The sequence below is a fragment of the Saccostrea cucullata genome, unplaced genomic scaffold (assembly GCF_032062105.1).
Source record: "Saccostrea cucullata isolate Sc308-1 unplaced genomic scaffold, CSIRO_AGI_Scuc_v1 ctg7070, whole genome shotgun sequence".
NCBI lineage: Eukaryota > Metazoa > Mollusca > Bivalvia > Ostreida > Ostreidae > Saccostrea > Saccostrea cuccullata.
The window spans coordinates 19,070-40,000 of NW_026935737.1; the positions used below are offsets into that span (position 1 = coordinate 19,070).

The following is a 20,931-nucleotide window of genomic DNA, read 5'->3' on the forward strand; positions in this document are numbered from 1 at the left end:
TTATACTAGCACGATTATTATGTACATGTATTCCATAAACAAAGAATTTACTTTCCTCCGTGTTCCCCCAAAAGCAAAGCGGTAGGAATTATTGGATTGAATCCCATGGCTTGCATAGATGGATTAAAACATACTGTAACAAATTTTAAATTTTAGTCTCCTTGGAAAATATGAATAAGGAAGTTTTGAAAGAGGGGATGTTGAAATCGCAATTATAATCATATTACTACATAACAACTGTCATCATTCCTCTTTAGACGCTTAACTTTAGACTGTTTAATTTTTGTAAAATGAAAGTCCTTTGAGAGGAGACGACCAAAGCTTTCATTATCTGAATATTGGAGCTGGTTACTTCTACTGATATTTCTCCATTATTATATCATCAATACTGAAGAAAGTTATTTTATTATCTACACGGAACAAAATTATCCTTTCATGTACATTAGTGTGCCAGTTAGTGCGCGTGCAATGCCGAACAGAGTATATCGGATGATATATGTTGCTATCTATGCATTTAATTATTTTTTATGACTGATTCCTTTATATACCGTTTCCAGAAAAACGAACAATTCCACGATTAAAAGGTAAGGTTAAATCTATATATTTTATGTGTTTAATAAAGCGTTTAATATTTGCAATTGATAATATGATCTTTTAGAGTGAATTTTTAGAATCAAAATTGCAACGCTTATTTGTGAAAAGAGGGAGCTAATATAATTCAAAATTAACGAGTTAAAGATGCATTTACTTCAATGTCAATGCTCCTTTTGGTTCTAGTGTTAAAAAATTAAGACCATTTTGATTTAAATGTGTATAGTAATAAATAACAGGATATTTGTACTTAATCATGAAAGCAAAACGTGTTCTGTCACTGAAATTAACAGTTAAGAAAGATACTTTCAGTTGTGTTGTGCCGTTGCTGTCCTTTCAATCCCATTCAAGTTCTTACTCTCTCCAAACAACATTCTTTTGCTGACTTATTGTTTTTTTTTGTCTGTAGTAAAAGTGCCGTTTTCTAAAAGCTTAAGATAATTTATAAAAGACAAATTTTAACATACATGTAGCATTAAAATGTTTAATGTTAATTTATTATACAATAAAATTTAAAAAACACGGTTTAAGAAAGTGTCAAGATAAAAACGTATGCATAGAGGAGAAAATTCTGCACATAATGCTAAAAATTCGATATATAGGTTACTTCAAAGTATTTTTAACAATTCAGAAAACAGGACGGAAAAATGAGGAAGAATTTTCAGGAAATAAACCAAAAAGAGATATAAATGATTAATTTGTATATTGTAATAAAATAAAAATAAAATACATGTATTTTTATTTCAGTAAAACAAATGTATTTTAGGTCATATACAGTGAATTCTTTTATTCTGTTCTGTTTTTCATCATTTCAATATTCTTGATATTATCTAACAGATAAACTAGTGAATTGTTAGCGGCTTTTTGAAGCGTTACAATTAGGTTAATACTTTAAAACAATTTGTTTCACATCCATTTCGAGATTTTTCACATCTATAGAGACCCTATCACTTTCAGGGTCGAACCATTGATTATTAAGTGATCGTTTTCGTCGACACATCATCTCGGTCATCAAAAGGACCGGTTTTTACTTCCCGCTCTGTGATTTTAACCCGAGAATAAGGTTCAACTCCTTTGTGTGCAACTCTTAAACTTTTTTTTATTACTCTATGGGCGTCTCCATATGAGTGAAAAATTGTTGATGGGGACGTAAAACGACTGTCAACATACAATCAATCAATCAATCAATCAGTCGATAAATAAAACATTCTAACGTTAGGTTACCCCGGGCCCTTAAAAACAGAATACATTATAAATGTTTCTCAGTTAAAAACATCTAGATCAAATCATAAATGTTATACAGTTATCTTTTAAAAGCATCCGGACTACACTTAATTATAAGTTACACATTTGAGAAAAAACCTTCGTTAAATACAAGAACATGTATATATGCATCCTTTTTCTTCTTTCCTTACTATCAATAAAATCCAACCGTGGGACGTTTAGACCGGTCCTTCGGATGAGACCGTATAAACCGAGTGACGTGTCGCAGTAAGTGATGGCGAGAAAAAGATCCCTCATTGCTAAATTTGCAGCTTTTCGTCGGCAAGAGGTTTCGTCTCCATATGAGAGGGACGCAAAACAACAAACAAACATTCAATAAAATACCTAACATTAAACCAACCACTCTACGTTTTCTTTCACTAAATCAGGTATGGAATCTAAATTCTAAATTAACACTATATTTCACTATTCAGAAAATGTGATTTGTTACATATTTATCAATTTTGGCTGCTTTTTAGGAGTGCTCTTTAACAATCAAAGAGATATTCTGTTCAACTTATTTATGCGGTCAACCCAATATTCCTTTTTTTTATTTTCAATTATTTATACGCTTATACATTTAGGCTCTTATGTGCATTATATCAATGTTTGATATAGTTTTTAAGTTGGTCATTGCAAATTGTAAGAAAGAGGTTATATTTACATGTACAAGTTCATACAAGTTCAAAATCACGTCCGATTTCGTTTCTTTTGATCTTTTGAAGATGTACATATAAGATAAAAGTGATCATGAAAAGGGAATTCAAAGGCTTTGATACACAGGCCTTTTCAATTTTCTATTTAAGGAATGAAGCTTATTTCACCTTTTGTTATACCATATTACAAAACTTGCGACAGTTTACGCAAAAAAGCGTAAACTGTCCCAAGTTATTTTATATCGTTAACATAAGTTGAAATAAGCTTCATTCCTTATAATTCAATTTCAATGTAGACAATTAGACAATTTTACATTTTATCCTTAGGAAAATGGCTTCAAATAAAGTATATTAGAAACGTTAACGTCAAGCGGAGTAATACGTCTTTGATGTAACTCATTGTGACGTAGGCAAGTTATGTTATACAAAATGGATAAAACAGTTTAACCAATCAAATGATGTGTTACAACTAAAATTAAATTATTAAATAATATTTTGAAGTAAAATAAAAAGTGGTATCAATATTAAAAACAACCATTATTACTTTCGACAGGCAAATGAACACAAGTACTATTAAATCATGTTTAATTGTGACCGAAGATTAAAAAAAACAAATATGACTAAGAAAGCCAGGTTTTTTTTTTCAAAATTACCAATGCACGCCCCTATTTAAATCTGTGTACTCTTCTTTCGTAACTTAAAGTGTCCTATAGCGTTTCTCCGCATCCTTTGCCTGCATCTAAAAAGAGTTTTATTTCGTTAAAAAATTTACTTCCTCTTTTTCAGTCGTCAAGATGACTGCTCTTCTCACTACTTTTATTTATTTTGCTGCAATTTTACAAATCCCTTTTATCAATGGTGAGTCATTTTTGTTTGACTTTTTTATAATGCCAAAATAATGCATATCATGCCATTCATTTTTTTTTTCAAAATAAGATTTCTCAATTGATAAGTTATAAGTTTTGAAAACAGCATAAGTATAAATTTTATCATCTAATGTCTGACATACATATTACAGTAAGAATTTAAGAAACGAAAGTAACGAGATAAAATAAAAAAAAATTAAGTTTTGTTTTATGCAGGGAAATTCTGTACATACAAATTAGGGAGGAAGTATAAACACACTGAGGATTGCACGAAGCTTGAACACTGTAAAAACAAAACCTTTGATGCGACTAGTGGAGCATGCCGAGGACCTGGGAACCAGTGCGAACCAGGATGGATGGGGCCAGAATGCCAGTATGGTAAGCTCAGATGTATTCAGCTCCTGTTTGTGTAGTTACATGTATATAATCTATAACATAAAATATATATCTATAAAAACATGATTTTCAAAAAAATATGATTCTTAAATCTTAGATAATTTCCAGCATTAGTTAAGCTGCCACTTATGCGATACATGTTTATATACTACAAGCACTGTATTTTAGTGTTCTTATGCGCAAAAATAAACTTAATTTCTTACCATATTTAAAAAAAAGATGAAAATGTGACGACGATCGTTTTTCATAATTTTACACCCATCGCAAACGAGGAATCATCTTGTCCGTCTGTCTGTCGTCCTTCTGTCTGTCTGTGCGAACGTGTCCGATCCATATTTTTCTTATGGACAAAAATTAGAATCTAATACTTCACACAACCATTGCTTATACCATATGTGTTATGACCTTGACTCAAAGTCATTTGTACAAGTTCGAAGTCACTAAAAGAAAGAGTACATAATATGTGCCTAGTCCATATCTTTCTTGTGGATAAACTTCGTAGGTTCCTATTTCATACAAAGCTTATGATCTGAGGGTGTGGATTGATCTTGTCCCAAGGTCATTTGTGTCTGGTCCATATCTTCCACATGGATAAACATGGTGAGTTCCTATCTAACACAAAGATTGCTTATGAACGGAGGGTGTGTCTTTACCATGACTCAAGGTCATTTGTGCGAGTTCAAGGTCACTGAGAGAAAGAGTTCATAACTCATATCTGTTTACGTTGATATCTATAATTATCTTTCTTATGGATGAACATCATTTTTTGTGAAAAAAGTTTAAAAGTCGTACAAAATCTCAAAGGATCTTACAATTCCAGATTACCAGTAACACAGGAAATACATGTACTTTCTATACTTATTTCAGCAACAGAAGTTGTCATTCTTGGCCTGTATAATCAATGTTGTCATTGGCTTTCTACTGTTTTTTTTAATTGGGGAAATGGCACAAAAATCTAGCTCCCATAGGAAAAAAGTTCTGCAGGTGTTAGATCTGCAGTTTGAATATTTTATTCAAAGTGCAACAGGAATGACAGTAAAAATGCAATTTTACAAACACAGCAATTTTCAAACAAAAACAAAATTATCCCCCAAAACTGTAACAATCCTATGTGTCCTGTCAAAGCAATGCTTAATTACTTGAACCTTACAAAACACAGTATAGGACCTTAGTTGCAATTTACTTGTTTTATACCAGGATCTTATGCATCAGGATCTTATTTTACTCCATCCCTCAAGTCTCTTTTGAGTTTCATTGGCTTAAAGAGGCCGATTCTAAATTATTTCTGCCCTAGGGATTTTGATAATTTTTCGTTAATTAATTTCTACTGTTATATATTTTTTTAAGATGAAAAAATCAAATGTTTACAACCCGATTTCTTAGGGGGCTATCTCAAGAGTTGTCAAATTTTACCATCTAGGTTGGTCTAGGTTTTGATTACAGTTTATTTTTTGATGCCCAATACCTCTAAAATTGCCATATTGTGGTATAAATACTGTAAGGTGTAACCTAAGGAGATACAGGGTCTTAATATTATCCAAGAATATATAAACTTTTCCTCTAGCTCTATCTGAGCCTATAATTTATATGGGGAATCAAATTATTACGTACAAGAATGATTATTTGTTATTTTCAGGAGATACTTTTTTTTTTATTTAAACAGCGGGATACAATTAGAGTTTCTTTGTAACCGGGTGCTATGACTGGGCTCCTTGCACCTGGTTCCGTAACTAAGTTCCTATTGAAATGAGCACTCGGTGCCTCAACCTTATTCAGGATTACTACACCTTGTACTTCAGTTCAATTCTTGGCTAAATACAGACCGGTGTTTTGTACCCTAGCCTTACTTATCCTTCTTTTACCCTTTAAATACTTTTAATTTTATTACTGCCTTTAATCTTCTATTCCGCTTCCCGCTTCTTCTACGGGTTTCAGAATGTCCGATACTGCCTCTGCAGCATTTTATATAGCAAAGGACTATACCATTCAAACGGGGGTGAACAGGCTCCTGGACTGTTCTATTAGTCCAGGTCACACCAACGTTTGAATGGCATAGGCCTTTTTCATTACTCATTACAATACATATCGGTGTAGATGAATTATCAGCGCAGATAATTTTTGGGTAAAAAAAACAATAGCAATATTAAGATTGCTAGTATGTTTCTTTTGATGTTCCGTCATCAGTTTTTAGTATAATATCCATGGACGTCTACGAACATATATGCGAGTCATGTGTCATTCTTCAGCGCCATGCATTGCTTACAAAATCAGAAAACAGTGACGTTAGAGCCATTTCAACGTTTTTTCCCCAAATAATTGTCGGAAAATAACATTTTCAGACCAGTAGGCGTGACAGATGTATGTTAATTTTATACTGAAATCACAAAATTTGGGGAAGGTGTACTGTCGCTCTTATGACTGCATAAAATTAGAAAGCTGCGCAAATGCCATGCACACTCGAATTAGACTCGGCCTCGTTAAATACACAATTAAACAAAGGTGACAGCTTCTGAATAGGTGCAGCAACAAGTGCTGCGGCTGAAGATACTGCTCTGCCTGTCATACAGCAAATGGTGAGATGGAAGTCTAATGCATTATAAAACTACATTCGAATGACAATTTCTAACAAAATGAATCCATATAATGGGTATACTAGTGTTATAGGGTGTGTCAGAGGTCAACATGGATAGTTCTGACATAATTTTTAGTAATATGGTTTGCTCTATAGATATTTTTATTTTCATATACTATTTTAACGTTATTTCACTATTATTTTTCCATAGGGTTTAATGGCTTTTGGGGGTTTGGGAAGAATAAAATTTGACAGGGTTTCTCATAATTTACATGTATGTTGTTCAAAATTTAGGTCAACAGGACATATTTAAAACAAAATAGCTAGTTTACTAGCTGCAGTAATAGTTTACAAAAAATCTAATCTCAGCGAGATGGGTAGAGACTGAAAATTTGGATTGACGTCTACTACCCATCTCAGTGCATTGCCACACAACGTGATTCGGGGTTTTTGCTCCGACTTCGGCAGCTCGTTTCAATAAATACAGGCTGAAATGAATTAGCTGCCCGCCTCAACTTTTTCCTTTGAACATCCCTTAAAGTCTCTATCACTATAAAACTTTCCTTTCTTACCTTTAAAAGGTTTAAATCTAGTAAAATATAAAGTTGTTTATTTTTCCTGACAGCATGATGGCTGTTTGCTATTCATTTAAACCTCCGCTGCTGAAGAGTTCCACAATAATCTGTATCAAATAATTCAAAAAAGTCTTTGGGCGGGGTCCGGTCCCTTAACCTTACACTTTCGGTGTTGGCGGTTTTTTGACTCCACGTTTGCAAATTTATTGTCATTTATTCAGTCTTTTTTTATAATCAATATTTGACAATAATTTCATCATCTGAAAAAATATATTTGTGGTAAATTGAATAAATGACCTTTCTCACAAAAATAAGTTGTTCTGTTTTCTAATTGCAAATGAACTCAGACTCATTGGAGAACAAATCTGACTGTTCAAATAAACAATACACTATTGGAAAAGAACATGGGATGAAATCGAAGTTACTTAGGAATGGAAAAAAAGGGTGACATAATGAAATCTTATGACTTGAGGCTGTGTCATCACGTTGACTGATCCAAGGTCATTTGTGCAAGTTCAAGATCACTGAAAGAAAATGTTCATAATTTGTGTTTAGTCCATATCAATCCATATATTATAATTGTCGTTTTATTAAGCTACACTTTAGATTTACTTAATCAAAATATATAATGATTTAATTACCAGTAAGTTTTTACTCTAAATACTTAAACAAAGTACGAACACCAATACTGATATTAGTGACTTGGCATCCTCTCTGCAGTACCTAGCTGGAAGGGGGTATTTGTCCCTTTTGGGCAGTTCTAGTTTAAGTAATTCTGAATTTTTGTTCTAAATTTTTTAATTGTTTGTTTATTCATCGCTGTATGTTTCATATTGTAGTAAGTTTTTTTTTTTTTTATTAATACATGTTTTTGTTGTTGTTGCTTTTCATAATGTACTATAAGTCGTAAACAGCTCATCTTCAATGTTCACGTGTTTCTTTAATGCTAGAAATTACAGAGTTGGACTCAACGAATGTTTTATGATGCTCTATCAAGAGGGAAGTCATTTCAAAAATACCCCTAAGCATGCGAATCTTTAATATTTCCTGAAGATTATTTTATTCACATCGCATTGGAAGTCATAAGCAGTATACTTATCAAACATTAATTCACTCACTTATTTATCCAATGCATAATATTTAATAATCAAATTTGAAAAAGGGTCAAAACCGTCCAAAGGTCTACGTTCTCTTAAGTGATACACAATTTTATAAACCTCTCAATGTGTTTAAATCTTACCTACTACTTCATACACTTTTGGAAAGTAATGTAAAATTACATAAATGTTCATATTATCAAAAATCCAAGAATTGAGATTTAAATTAACACCACATTAAGATATTTGTGATATTTGACAATTTGAAGCCTTGGACATCTTTTCTTCTAGACTTACTGCTCTATAGAGCACTATGTATAATCTGTTCTATATAGCACAATGCATAATAATTAAAGCCTGTTTCCTTTTATGTATGAATATACCTTTCTCCTGAAATTATCTCTTTAAGCATAAAACATATATCATGGCTCCATACATCTAGAAAGCATCTTCTTATGTGACCTGGTAAAATCAAATAAATTATACATTCTTCTACCAACTCAAAGTAAATTATTTGAAGTCATCAAACGTAGTTAAGGAATAATTGTCTTATTTTTCGAGTTCATGATGTGATCAATCAATTGGCTTCCGTGATAATTTGCATAAATGCAGAAGGCGTTTATGCATATAAATTTTAACGCAAGCCAATCGATTGATCATTGTCATGAAATTAAAAAAAATCAGATAGTTATTCCTTATATTGACATGCTTTGATTCCGCCAATTCACGTGCTCAAAGTCCTGCTTCTGTCTATCTATCTGCCCCGCCCTGCACGTGATTTTATAACTACGCCAATACATTGATGGGGAAATAAAGTACATTTACAATTTGTAATTTTATATCGGAAATGTTAATATTCTAAATTGAATTGTTTTTATTTAATACCAGTTAACTTGGCTTTTGAAACATCAAAGGGTGACTTTGCATTCGACGGACTTATGAGTACAAGTCGTTTGATAAGAAGCAGAGAGGAACTTACCTTTCCAGGGGTCTTCGTCGTGTCGGCTGTGAACATCTTTTTTGGTACATTTTATGTTTATCGAAATTGACGCTTGCATTCGTTCAATACTTTTGTGACCTCATTACCTCATATATATAATTAATTGCCTGAGTATGACTTTATCTGACATGTACAAGATCATCCATCGTCGCAAACCACGGCCAAAATGAACGATCCTCTTCCATTCTGGCGAGCGCTATAAGCGGAATCCGAACCGTGGCTTGAGACGATGAAAATCATCAGACTGATTTCCTTTTAACAATTTTCGAAACTGAATAGATATTAAGTCCTTTGTTCAATAATAATCAAACGTTGAATTGAATTTGTTATCGATTTTATTTCTTATAACTTTAAAGGAAACTTCATAACTTTTCAATTTTATTCATAATAATATTTCCAAATATTTCGATTGGAAATTTGATTGAACTTTTCCTAATATTTTTCTTAATTACCTAAGATTCAAACGATTACCAAACAACGGTAAGAATATCAGTCAGCAAGGGCATAACAGTTTATGACGGACCATTGCGGACGGATTCCACGGTTTATCTCAAACATCCTGTGAAAACCAAGAGACTGTTGTTTTCATTTGATCTGAAATTAACGGTGAAGGAAATTGAGGTTTTTGGAGGTATAAAATTTTCTTTCTTTGAATAGTTTGGAATTTATATTCATGATCGAAATAAAACTGTCATATATAGTTTAGTTTTACTGCAACATATCCTTAAAGATACTTTTTTCAATTACTATATATGCATTCTTAGGAGTATGATATGGTAGCATATTTCTGCCACTGTTCGCAAGTTAATATTTTTTTAAAGATTATGTCTAGATGCAAGATAATTATGTCAAGATGCAACATAAACTATGTCAAGATGCAACATAACTATGTCAAACTGTACTACGATATGTTGACATGTAAGATGAATAAAGTAAAAAAAAAAAAGAGCTTGGAAAGAGCTTGGAAAAAGTATAAAAAATCGTTGTAACTTTATTTATGTTCACCTGCGATAATAATATGAAAAGGTGAACGTGCAACCTCTTCATGCTAGTATGCAACTTTTTTTGTGTTGAAATGCAACTTATTTGGGTTGACAAGTAGTTCATCTGTTGATATTCGAGATAATTAAGTTGACATGATATACATTGCTCTACATTTTTTTTTTATTAAAACCTAATAACACTTTTGCTTAAAAATAAAAATGATATCTTTTTTTTAATTTGTGGAAATGTCTCTTAGCAAAAACACATTACAGTAAAAAATAGTGATAAACTCAGCTTTGGATATTAAATCAATTGGATGTTTTGGAAATACTCAAATGACAAAATGAGCCATTATCATTTATCTTAAAGCACCATCACCATAACAAAACAGTTAGAAATGAACTTGGTCTTTTTTTGCAAAAATATCAATTAATATATAAAACTATATGATAGAACTGTCATAAACCATTCTTGTGCGCCATCATAGTTTTTTGGGGGGAAAAATCTAAATGAAATATTTTGAGATATTTAGTAAATGTAGTATTTAAAAGTGTGTTTGGTATTTGTATGTGATCAAACGAGTGGCTTGTGTGATAACCAAAAAAACAGTTATTCCATATATTTACAAGCTCTTAATTCTGCTAATCCACGTGCTCTAAGCGCCGCTTCTATCTCTTTCTTTCGCCCTGCACGTGATTTTTGTAACCAAGTCTATCGATGAACCAGTAGAGTTTTGTAGTACTTTCTATTTGTAATTTTATCTCGGAAAAAAGCATTGGGAATGTAAATACATATACATATAATGAACATTTTTAAACTCGAACGTCTATAAAACAACAAAAAATAGGTGCAGAGCATAATGTAGTATACATAAAAATGTGAATACTGAGACAGACTTATGCAATAAAAGTATGCTTACTATTATTTTTCAATCAATGTTCATTATATGGGGGAAATTGTCTAAAATATACTGTCTATCAATTATTGTAAAAATTCAAAATTATATTCACGATTTGTCAGTTTGGCAATAACTTTTCTCAAGTGTTGAATATTCTACTTAAATGCTCAGTTTTAGGCATGGCTCAAGGCGAGAGATATTAGCAAATAATTTAATTTTAGCTGTAACACGTCATTTGATTGGTTAAACGGTTTTATCCATTTTGTATAACATAACTTGCCTACGTCACAATGAGTTACTTCAAAAACGTATTACTCCGCTTGACGTTAACTTTTAAAATATGCGATATTTGAAGCTTTTTTCAAAGGAAAAAATGGAAAAATTGTCTCATTGTCTACATTGAAATTAAATTATAAGTAACGAAGCTTATTTCAACTTATGTTATACGATATAACATAACTTGGGGCAGTTTACGCTTTTTTATAAACCGCTTCGCGGTTTATAAAGCGTAAACTGCCCCAAGTTATGTTATATCGTATAACATAAGTTGAAATAAGCTTCATGCCTTAAATAATAGAAGTTTTTGAAACAGAGAGATTCCTTTTTGATTTATTGATAAAATTTACATGTATATGTTTAATAGTCCTCATTTTTGTTAATTTTTTTCTAAATTATTTTTAATTTACATCCGTTTTAACACACATTGAAGACCTGTTATATATTTTGCTCATTTTCAAATAAAAATAACATACAAATATCTTGCAATTTCACTAGCACTGAATTCTTGTAAATTATTCCTTCCTGTTTTTAATTATTTAAAGATAATATTTAATTCAGGTAAAAATGTGGCTTTGTGGAAAGAAACCTCACAGTCAAGCACTTATGAAAACAGTTCTCATTATGCATCAGACAAGGCGGTGGATGGCTGGGACGGCAACCACAACTTTTACAGGAATACCTGTATACATACTCAACCTGAAAGAGAGAAGCCCTTCTGGGGCGTGATGCTGGGTGGTTTATACAGAATATTGTCGGTGTATATATCAAATAGAGGTGATAGAAGTAAGTGTATTCCAATTAAAGGGAAGAAGTTTTACAGTGATTATGTATCAATAGTTTGATTGAAACTTCCTTTCTCTCTCTTTCTCCTGTTAGTAACAACAGTGTAATGACAAAAATATTCTTTAATGCATGATTTGATATATATGTCTTACATTTTATAGGTGAACGAATAAACGGGTTTACTGTACATGTGAAAACTGTCTCTGGAGAGGAACGTTTGATTTACAGTGACAAACAACAAAGCAATAGAAATGATATCTGGATTGACTCTTCCTACATGCCTAATGAATTAGTAAATGAGGTTATAATAAGGGGTGATTATATCGACCATGAAAAGATAATCAACCTCTGTGAAGTTTACGTTTTAGGTATATACATGTAATGTGTTTATGTTATTGTTCTCATTTCAGAAAATGTAACTCGTTTTGCGACAATGACGTTTCTTGTCATTTGACAATATATAATTACGTTTGACAGACTATTATTAGGTATGAATGTACAATGAAATTGATTACATTTCCATCAAAAATTAAATTTGTGTTGGACATAAGAGTTAAATATGTCACGTAAATACCAGTCTATTTTTTAAAAATATATTTTCCTGTCTTTCTTTCTTACATTTATAAACTAATAATCAATAAATGACTAGTCGTTTCCTGTTTTAAGAAAAATCAAAAGTCATTTGAGAATGACACGCAGAACTGCTTTTTATATTTAGCTTGTATTCCCTCAAAGAATGGAACAGCAGATTGTCATCATTTGTTTCCTGAGAATTGCCACCCGCCCTTTGACAGAATAGGTGACAACCGTGCCTGTACAGCTTGTCTCCCAGGATGGACTGGAGATTATTGTGATATAAGTAAATACCAATAAAATTTTAGTTTATCTTATTCTCAGGATACGTATAATATGAAACCATTTTCCTCTAGCTATACATGCACGTATATTGAATATGCTTTAGATGAAAAGTTGTTCTTTCGTGGTATGTCTTTACATTGACTCAGTGTCAAATCTAAATGTCTAGATCATAATACCCACTAGATAAAAAGTTTATTACTTCATGAAATATATGGAGATAACGAACAGTATACAAGCTCAAAAGTCCATTAAACAATAAACATAAAATGCAAAGTTGGCTACTTCATTTCAGCATAAATATGATATTCTATTTCAAACCAGAATATTTATATACCCTGAACAAAATGCACGAAAACAATTCATATTATAGAGAACTTACAGTCGCCAGTTGTATCTCTGAAGCCACAAGAAAAAATCATTTTGTCACATGCGATATGCTCATCCAATTTAAATAAGATACATGTTTGGGAATTTTCTATTTAATCCTTTTATCATCTTCAGATTTCTACTTCTCCCCTAAGAGTAATCGAGTATAAAAACTCTATATTAGAAAAAAAATTGCATAAGCAAAATATTTTTTTAAATATACCAATGTTCTGTTCTCAAATTTGCAACAATATGTAAAGACATTCTCTTTTTTCTTTAAATAACAAAATTCTTTAAATAAAAAAAGGATTTTCATTCTTTGAAAACTTTGAAGTATTATCCACTAACCTGACTTCCATAGTGCGGAGCAAAACAAATCACTTTTTTTAAATAAGTAATATCCTTGCTTCCAAAGCAATTATTGTCACGATTGTTTTTAAATATTTGCTTCATTTTTTTAATAAGATTTTTGAAAAATGAAATAGAGATATCATTAAAAAATACATGGTATGTTACAATGCACTTTGAAATATTACGCACTTTGAAAATTTTTTTTCAAAGTGCGTTAAAATTTGGGACCAAGCTAACGCACTTTGAAAAAAATATTTTTTTTTCAAAGTGCGTCAATATCGACCATATTAATGCACTTTGAAAAAAATATACAGATTGATCAATATTCCTTCAAATAATTGGTATGATAAATAACAGATCCTGGTTTGATAACTTTTTTATGATAAAGTTGGTGTAGGACCTGAGATATTGACGTTTTAAATATTTAAGATTTTGATAAAATAAAAGGGAAAATTAAAGGGTCTTGAAAAAAAGAATGACGATTGTTTACGTTCATTAATTCGTTTCTTTCTTTCTTTTGTTGAATTTTAGTCTTTGATAAGTAGATGTAAAGGTGCATAGGGGGCATTAATAGAGGAAAGCTTCAAGCAACTTAGCATTTATCATGATAAAATGGGGCCAATTTGATTGTTCAAAACTATGAAAATTCTTTCTCTCTCAAACGTTTTACTGTACTTAATCTGTTTTAATTAACTCATTTATTATTGAAATTTTTCAACGTCATACCAGTTAGGTAAATACATAATTATATGAATGCTTTGAGTATAGCATTGACATCGAGACTGGGCGAAGGGCCAGGGGAAGGGATGGGGGGCTAAGCCCCCACTTATTTTGGAAAGATATATACATTTTATAAGCATTGAAAATGCAGCGTACCCTTTTTAGGTTTATTGCTCCCCTCCCCCGTTTGTTACCGACACCTATGTATTGGAAAGATAAAGATTTGGACTGAGGGATCTGATACCAGTCTTCTCCTCTTTTCGACGGGAGTAAATCAATTTATTTTTGAGGTTAGGATTAGGCTTAGTTTTTTGAAAGATAAATAACAAATAAAATCTTTCCATGACTAAAACATATTTTTTTTTCAAAGTGTCTCCATGGTAAAATATATTGATGTAGACTCTTAACGCACTTTGAAATTTTTTTTTCAAGGTGCGTTGAATTGGTCCCAAATTTAACGCACTTTGAAAGTTTTTTTCAAAGTGCGTAATTGTTTCTAAGTGCGTTGCCACAATGGTACATTAGACAGAAATCATTGGAATAACATACAGGTGACTTTCTGGTTAATCAAAAACTTCCCAGTTCATTTACCTGATAAACTGCATTTGTAATTGTCATATATTAAAAGATTAACATAATCATTAATATTTCTTTTGAAAAGAAAAAGAACAAAGATACTGCAATTACCATGAGGGAAGAACAATAGACAATAAAGGAAATTGCACCCGACAAGAGCACTGCCTTGGGGAATTTCGAAATTCCGATGGACAATGTTCATCTCCAAAGAACCATTGCGAACCCGGATGGATGGGACGGGGCTGTCAGTATGGTAACGATTATTTAGTGTCTTTATCAATAATCAAAGCGAATTATGATATAGCAAAGAGGAGTTTAAGGTCCGACATTATCCTTTTCTTGAATCATTATGTTTAAACGAAAAAGTTTTCCAGATATAGATGCTAAATTGATTACTTGATCTTTTTATTCTATTTATTCCTTGTAAGTTAGGCTTGTCAACTACCCTTATGCATGCAGCAATAAACCCTTATCACCTGCATACAAGGTAAATATCTCTCAGTTGATTCGATTTTCAAAAGCATGTCCTACGTATGATCAACTTCCAAAGCGATATTATTTTTCAATAAACAAGTTGAGGAAACAAAGACGTCAACATTCTCGTCAAAATCATCATCTGGAAGTTGAAGTTCTATGGTTAATACATGTACAATGACCCTGTCAGGAAATACGATATATCATGAACATCAAATGCCGACTAACGTCGAAAAAAATTTCAAAAAAAGTGAGGCCATAATTTTCACATGAATTACTAGTGGATATTTCCGATATTCGAACATAATTTAAAGCACACACGAGAACTTGTCGGCAGGTCCGTGTCTGCCCTGCTCCTGATTTATATTATCGTTCCCTGCTTTCACTAATTGATTGATTGTATATTGTTTAACGTCCCTCGAGAAGTTTTCACTCATATGGAGACGCCACCACTTGCCGGTGGAGAGCAGCAAATCTCGTCTTATACTCGGCACCCAGGGCCATTGAGCAGTGAGGTATCATTTTCGTCCCAGCAACATGGATCTCAGTGTATACGGTCTCATCCGAAGGACCGGTCTCCACATCCCACAGTGGGATTCGAACCTGCGACGAAAGGATCGACTCCTAACTTCGCGACTCTAGAGCAGATGCGCTTACCACTGTGCCACGCGGGTACCTACTTTCACTGAAGTGGTGGATATTAATTTGGTTTCGTCTGTCCGTAAGCCAGCTCTCTCTCTCTCTCTCTCTCTCTCTCTCTCTCTCTCTCTCTCTCTCTCTCTCTCTCTCTCTCTGTTTGTCTGTAACACTTCTGTTTTGGAGTGATATCTCTAGAAGGTTTTAAGCTTTTGCAATAAAATTTTATATTACAACTCTCAGTGGTCTACGGAAGACTCCTGTATATTTTGAAATCCTAAGGCCAAGGTCGTAAATTCATTCTTTTTAATATTTTTTTGTTTTAACGCGATATCGCCAGAAGAGATCTTGCTGTAAAGTTTTATACCACAACTCCCTATGGAGTAAAAAAAATCCCAATTTTGAGGTCAAAAAGTCAAAGGTCAAGTTTTAAAAAAATCTGAATTTGGTTTGTGCTTTAGAAGTTCATTTCACATCTACATTTCAAGAAGGTTTGGAGATTTTTAATGAAATTTTATATATTATCTCCCTGCCCGCACCGCTTAAAGTATCCCCCACCCCCACCTCTCATAGGACCTCGATTTACACCGTCTCAAACGACGGAACAGTTGGATTTGAACCCGCGACAGAAAGATCAACTGTATACTCTGTGATTCTAGAGCAGACGCTCTAGTCACTTCGCCACACGGGCGCCCCATACTGTATGAAAAAAATATATAAAAGAATTTTGATGCACTCATTTAATTTATGATATATACAATTGCAAGCAGAAGTTTAATATCAATTTATGCTTGTAAACCATGTTCAATAAGTTATAGATAGAAATTGAATACAAACCTCCAAAAACTTCTATTTCCAAAACAGTTTGCTTTTCTAAGAAAGAAATGATTAGGTTTTTTGTTCTCAAAATAAAAGATAGGTACAGATTCCAAGAGTTACCTTGTTTGAATTGACATTTTATTTGAATTCTTTTCCTTACCTCTAGGATTTCAATTAAGTAATTGAAAATTGATTTTGAATTAATTGAGATTTCTTTATGTATGACACGTTCTGTGTAGCTCACCTGAGTAGACGGCTTAACGACATTGGATCCTGATATTTAAAAAGTCTTAAACTTTTTTCGCTTAGTATATTTTTAGTTTCTACATACATAGCAAAATTAAAATTCAAATGAAAATTGGGTGTCAGTATGCTTCTTTTACATTGTAGCGCTTCAGTACATTCAATATGTACATTTTTGCACTGAAACTTGTGTCTTAAAGAGGCTGGGGGTGGCAGCCATTTTTAGACTATTTCAATCTCCTTTAAAAGGAGAGCTCCATATAAAGATATACAAAAATGATCAAATTTTAAAACTAAAATGTATGAATTTTTTCTTTGCCAAATGATAGTTGACAGTTAATGATACCGTATCTTGAAAAATAAGTTAAATCTGGTGGTTAATTTGTGATTAATTTGTTGACCAACCAGCCTCCTTAATTAAAAATGACATCTTCGACGTTTTCCCTCCAATATTTCTATCCAATTAAAGCATGAAACAAAATGAATTCTAAGTTTATTTTAAAAAGATACTTTAAAATTGTGACTAAGAGTCTCAAATTGCTTGGCATAATCAATTACTAGTATTTGACCTTTCTGCACTAATAAAATGTGATTTTTCTGGAATTGAAAATCTGATAAGCAAAAAAATTATTTTAAAGTCTTAAACTTTTTCTGAATATAAGCAAATAGGTCAAAGTTATCTTAAATATTTAGAAAAGAACATCGAAATTGTGGGTGTATGATGTAAATTTTCAGATATCACTAAAAAAAAGTGTCAAATTTACATTAAAATTGGCTCAATTTTTTTTCTCGGATTTTCAGAATATAATTACTATATTTTTCATAATTCGTTGAAAGAATTCATAAGAAATAATTTAATAGATTTTTCAGAACCAGCATAGCACATTTCACTGCAAAAACAGCTTTGTGTGCAACCAGCATGGAAAAATAGGAATCTAAAATGAAAAGTACTGTTTTAGTTCCAAAGGGAAAAAAAAGGATCATTTTCGTTTTTAAAAAAAAAACCGTCCGCCACAAAATATAGTTCCTAGCTTAATTCTACTTGAGTGAAATTCAATCCCTTTTTTTTTTTAATTTAAAGTAGTTTAATTTGCACTGTACAATCCAAATTTAGTTCTAAAACTTAAAAAAGACGCAGAATTCCATAAATAAAGGACAGAACCAAATCCACTCAAAAGCACAGGATCGAACGTCCTTAAGGAAGTTTTTCTGATCAAACAATCCGTTTTTTTTTTTATTTTTGCCTTAGCTGCTGTCACCATCGTCGTTGTAATCTTGTTACATTTTCAAGAAGCAGTTGGCCAATTTTAACTAAATATACGCTATCACTGGGTGAATGATATTCAGATATGTAAAATCAGTAAATGCCAAACCGTAATCCAAGAGGAGATACTAGGAGCTCAAAAAATGGTGAAAAAATGGTTGGTTCATTAAAAAAATCTTCTAAAGTCCTACCAGACTAGAAAAGATAAAACTTACGTGAGTTCTTTCTCACATGTTTTTAATTTGAATTTTCTATTTAAATCAAAATTACCCGCGTTAAAGGATAGGGTTGCTTATAGGCAAATGAGATTTTACGTGGGAATATAAAGTAATATTTTTAAAAGAAAATAACCTTCTTAAGAACAGCAAAACCCTGGTCAGTCACAGTTTTATGTCCGGAAGTGTAAATTCTACTTTGTACAATTTATAATTTTTCAAATTTTATCGTAAAAATATGTAGAGAAAAGAATCTTTTAATGACCAAAAGAGGCGCCATTTTTACGCTGATGATCTTGCTTTGAATCATTGCTAAGAAACGGGACTTCAAAGTGTCCAAATATGAAACATGCGTTTCTGTCATGTGTTTCTTTTAACCAATTAATGGTTTTTAGCTCACCTGAGCCGAAGGCTCAAGTTAGCTTTTTTGATCACAATTTGTCAGGCGTCCGTCCGTCTGTCTGTCTGTCGAGCTGTCTGTCTGTCCGTCTGTCTGTCTGTCTGTCCGTCTGTCTGTAAATTTTTCACATCTTCGACTTCTTCTCAAGAACTGCTGAGCCAATTTCAACCAAACTTGCCACAAAGCATCCTTGGGTGAAGGGGATTCAAGTTTGTTCAAATGAAGGCCAACGTCTTCTTTCAAGGGGAGATAATTGGGAATTAATAAAAATTTGGTGGCATGTTTTAAAAATTTTCTTCTCAAGAACCACTGTGCCAGGAAAGATGAAACTTATGGGGAAACATTCTCAGTTAGTGAAGATTCAAGTTTGTTCAAATCATGACCCCCAGGGGTAGGGCGGGGCTACAATGGCTGACCAAAGTTTTACATAGAAATATATAGAAAATTCTTTAAAAATCTTCTCAAGAATAGTAAAGCCATAATTGATCATATAAATAAGGATGCATCCTCAGATAGTGTAGATTCAAGTTTGTTCAAATCATGACCCCCGGGGGAAGGGCGCGGCCAAAATGGCCGACCAAAGTTGTACAAAGAAATATATAAGAAAATTCTTTAAAAATCTTCTTTTCAAGAATAGCGAAGCCATAATTGATCATATTTATATAGAAGCATCCTCAGGTAGTGAAGATTCAAGTTTGTTCAAATCACGACCCCCGGGGGTAGGGCGGGGCCAAAATGGCTGACCAATTTTTACAAAAAAATATATAGAAACATTCTTTAAAAATCTTCTTCTCAAGAATAGCAAAGCCATGATTGGTCATGGGACTACTTTTGGATTTAAATTTTTCAATAATAAACCAATTTCTGCTTTTTCCTAGCCACAGTGCTCAGGTGAGCGATGTGGCCCATGGGCCTCTTGTTATTTAACGTTTCACATTTCTCTCAGTGTTGATTGTGTCGTAGTGCCTGTCGTCGGACACTTTTCAGAATATTTTTTCGGAATGAACTGAAATTCTAAGATGAAGGTAAAGAAAAATATCAATCCAGTTACCAAAACTTTTCGTCAAAAGAGGGGGACACGAGTCTCCTAGAAACAGACGAAAATACTAGGAGAGTAAGAATCTTCTGTTTACAAGTTACACAAGCCCTAAGCTAGTAAGTTGATCACTTGCATGAAACTCTCTGCAGGCAAAATCCAATACAGAAGCAATGATCTTAAAAATAATATGAAAAATAACAAATAATGTATTACCAAACAATAAGATTTACTTGAAAACTACGTACATGTATAATTTTAAGGGTCGTAGAAGTTGCTAAATCTGACTTAAGATTTTGTTGTCAAAGGTGCTTGGACACAAGTAAATATTTTCTCAAATTTTTGCTATACACAAATAAGGGAAGTTGACTATAGAGAGGGTATTTATAGGCTTTAAGCCTGTTGCCCAATCTATTCAGTTTATACTGAAAAAAATATTGTTTAAATCAAGGGAAGATGACAATAGAGAGGACGAGGTCATCACATTTTTCATAAACTGTTTTTGAAAGGTTACCATTCCCGTCTTTTTTCAGCAAACCATATGGTTACTCTAGCACTGTAAGTCAATATAACATTTAAGTACTAGTATCTTAAATCTGCTTTTTTACAGTGAATTTGGCATACAGATCGTCCAACTCCACAGCAAGCCTTGATGGAAGTTTAAGTACATCTGAGCAGATATTAAAAACAGAAATTGAATTTATTGGAAGTTTTATAATATCGGCCTTGATTATTCATGGTAATGTACTGATGTTTCTTTTAAGGTTAAAAGAGTTTTCTATTCAAAAAAGGGAAATGTAGAATCTTAAAATGTGGGATTTGTATTTTCATTTTCAGAATTTTTTTTTCTTTTTTCAGGTACACAATCAAACAATGTGACCATAAAAACTCCAAATAACGAAACATGTTACACTGGTAACATAAAAGAGGGCTCCTCTATTGTGTTCTGCAATTTTATTGTGAGAACTAAAAGTTTAATCATTTCTTTCTTAGAAAAGCAAACTGTTTTGGAA

General features: G+C 32.4%; 1 protein-coding gene across 1 annotated transcript in view; it reads left to right on the top strand.

The window, feature by feature from the left end:
- The first annotated feature begins 265 nt into the window (after positions 1–265).
- LOC134243649 (uncharacterized) overlaps positions 266–20,931 on the top strand; it is a 37,265-nt gene continuing 16,599 nt past the window's right edge. The window contains exons 1-12 of the mRNA XM_062725890.1: positions 266–437; positions 558–584; positions 3,297–3,368; positions 3,593–3,754; positions 8,905–9,039; positions 9,474–9,647; positions 11,736–11,960; positions 12,122–12,328; positions 12,679–12,819; positions 14,917–15,084; positions 20,529–20,657; positions 20,777–20,931. The exon at positions 20,777–20,931 is cut by the window's right edge and continues 16 nt beyond it. Of these exons, the coding sequence (XP_062581874.1) occupies positions 3,305–3,368; positions 3,593–3,754; positions 8,905–9,039; positions 9,474–9,647; positions 11,736–11,960; positions 12,122–12,328; positions 12,679–12,819; positions 14,917–15,084; positions 20,529–20,657; positions 20,777–20,931 (1,560 nt within the window). The 5' untranslated portion in view covers positions 266–437; positions 558–584; positions 3,297–3,304. The remainder of the gene's footprint in view (positions 438–557; positions 585–3,296; positions 3,369–3,592; positions 3,755–8,904; positions 9,040–9,473; positions 9,648–11,735; positions 11,961–12,121; positions 12,329–12,678; positions 12,820–14,916; positions 15,085–20,528; positions 20,658–20,776) is intronic.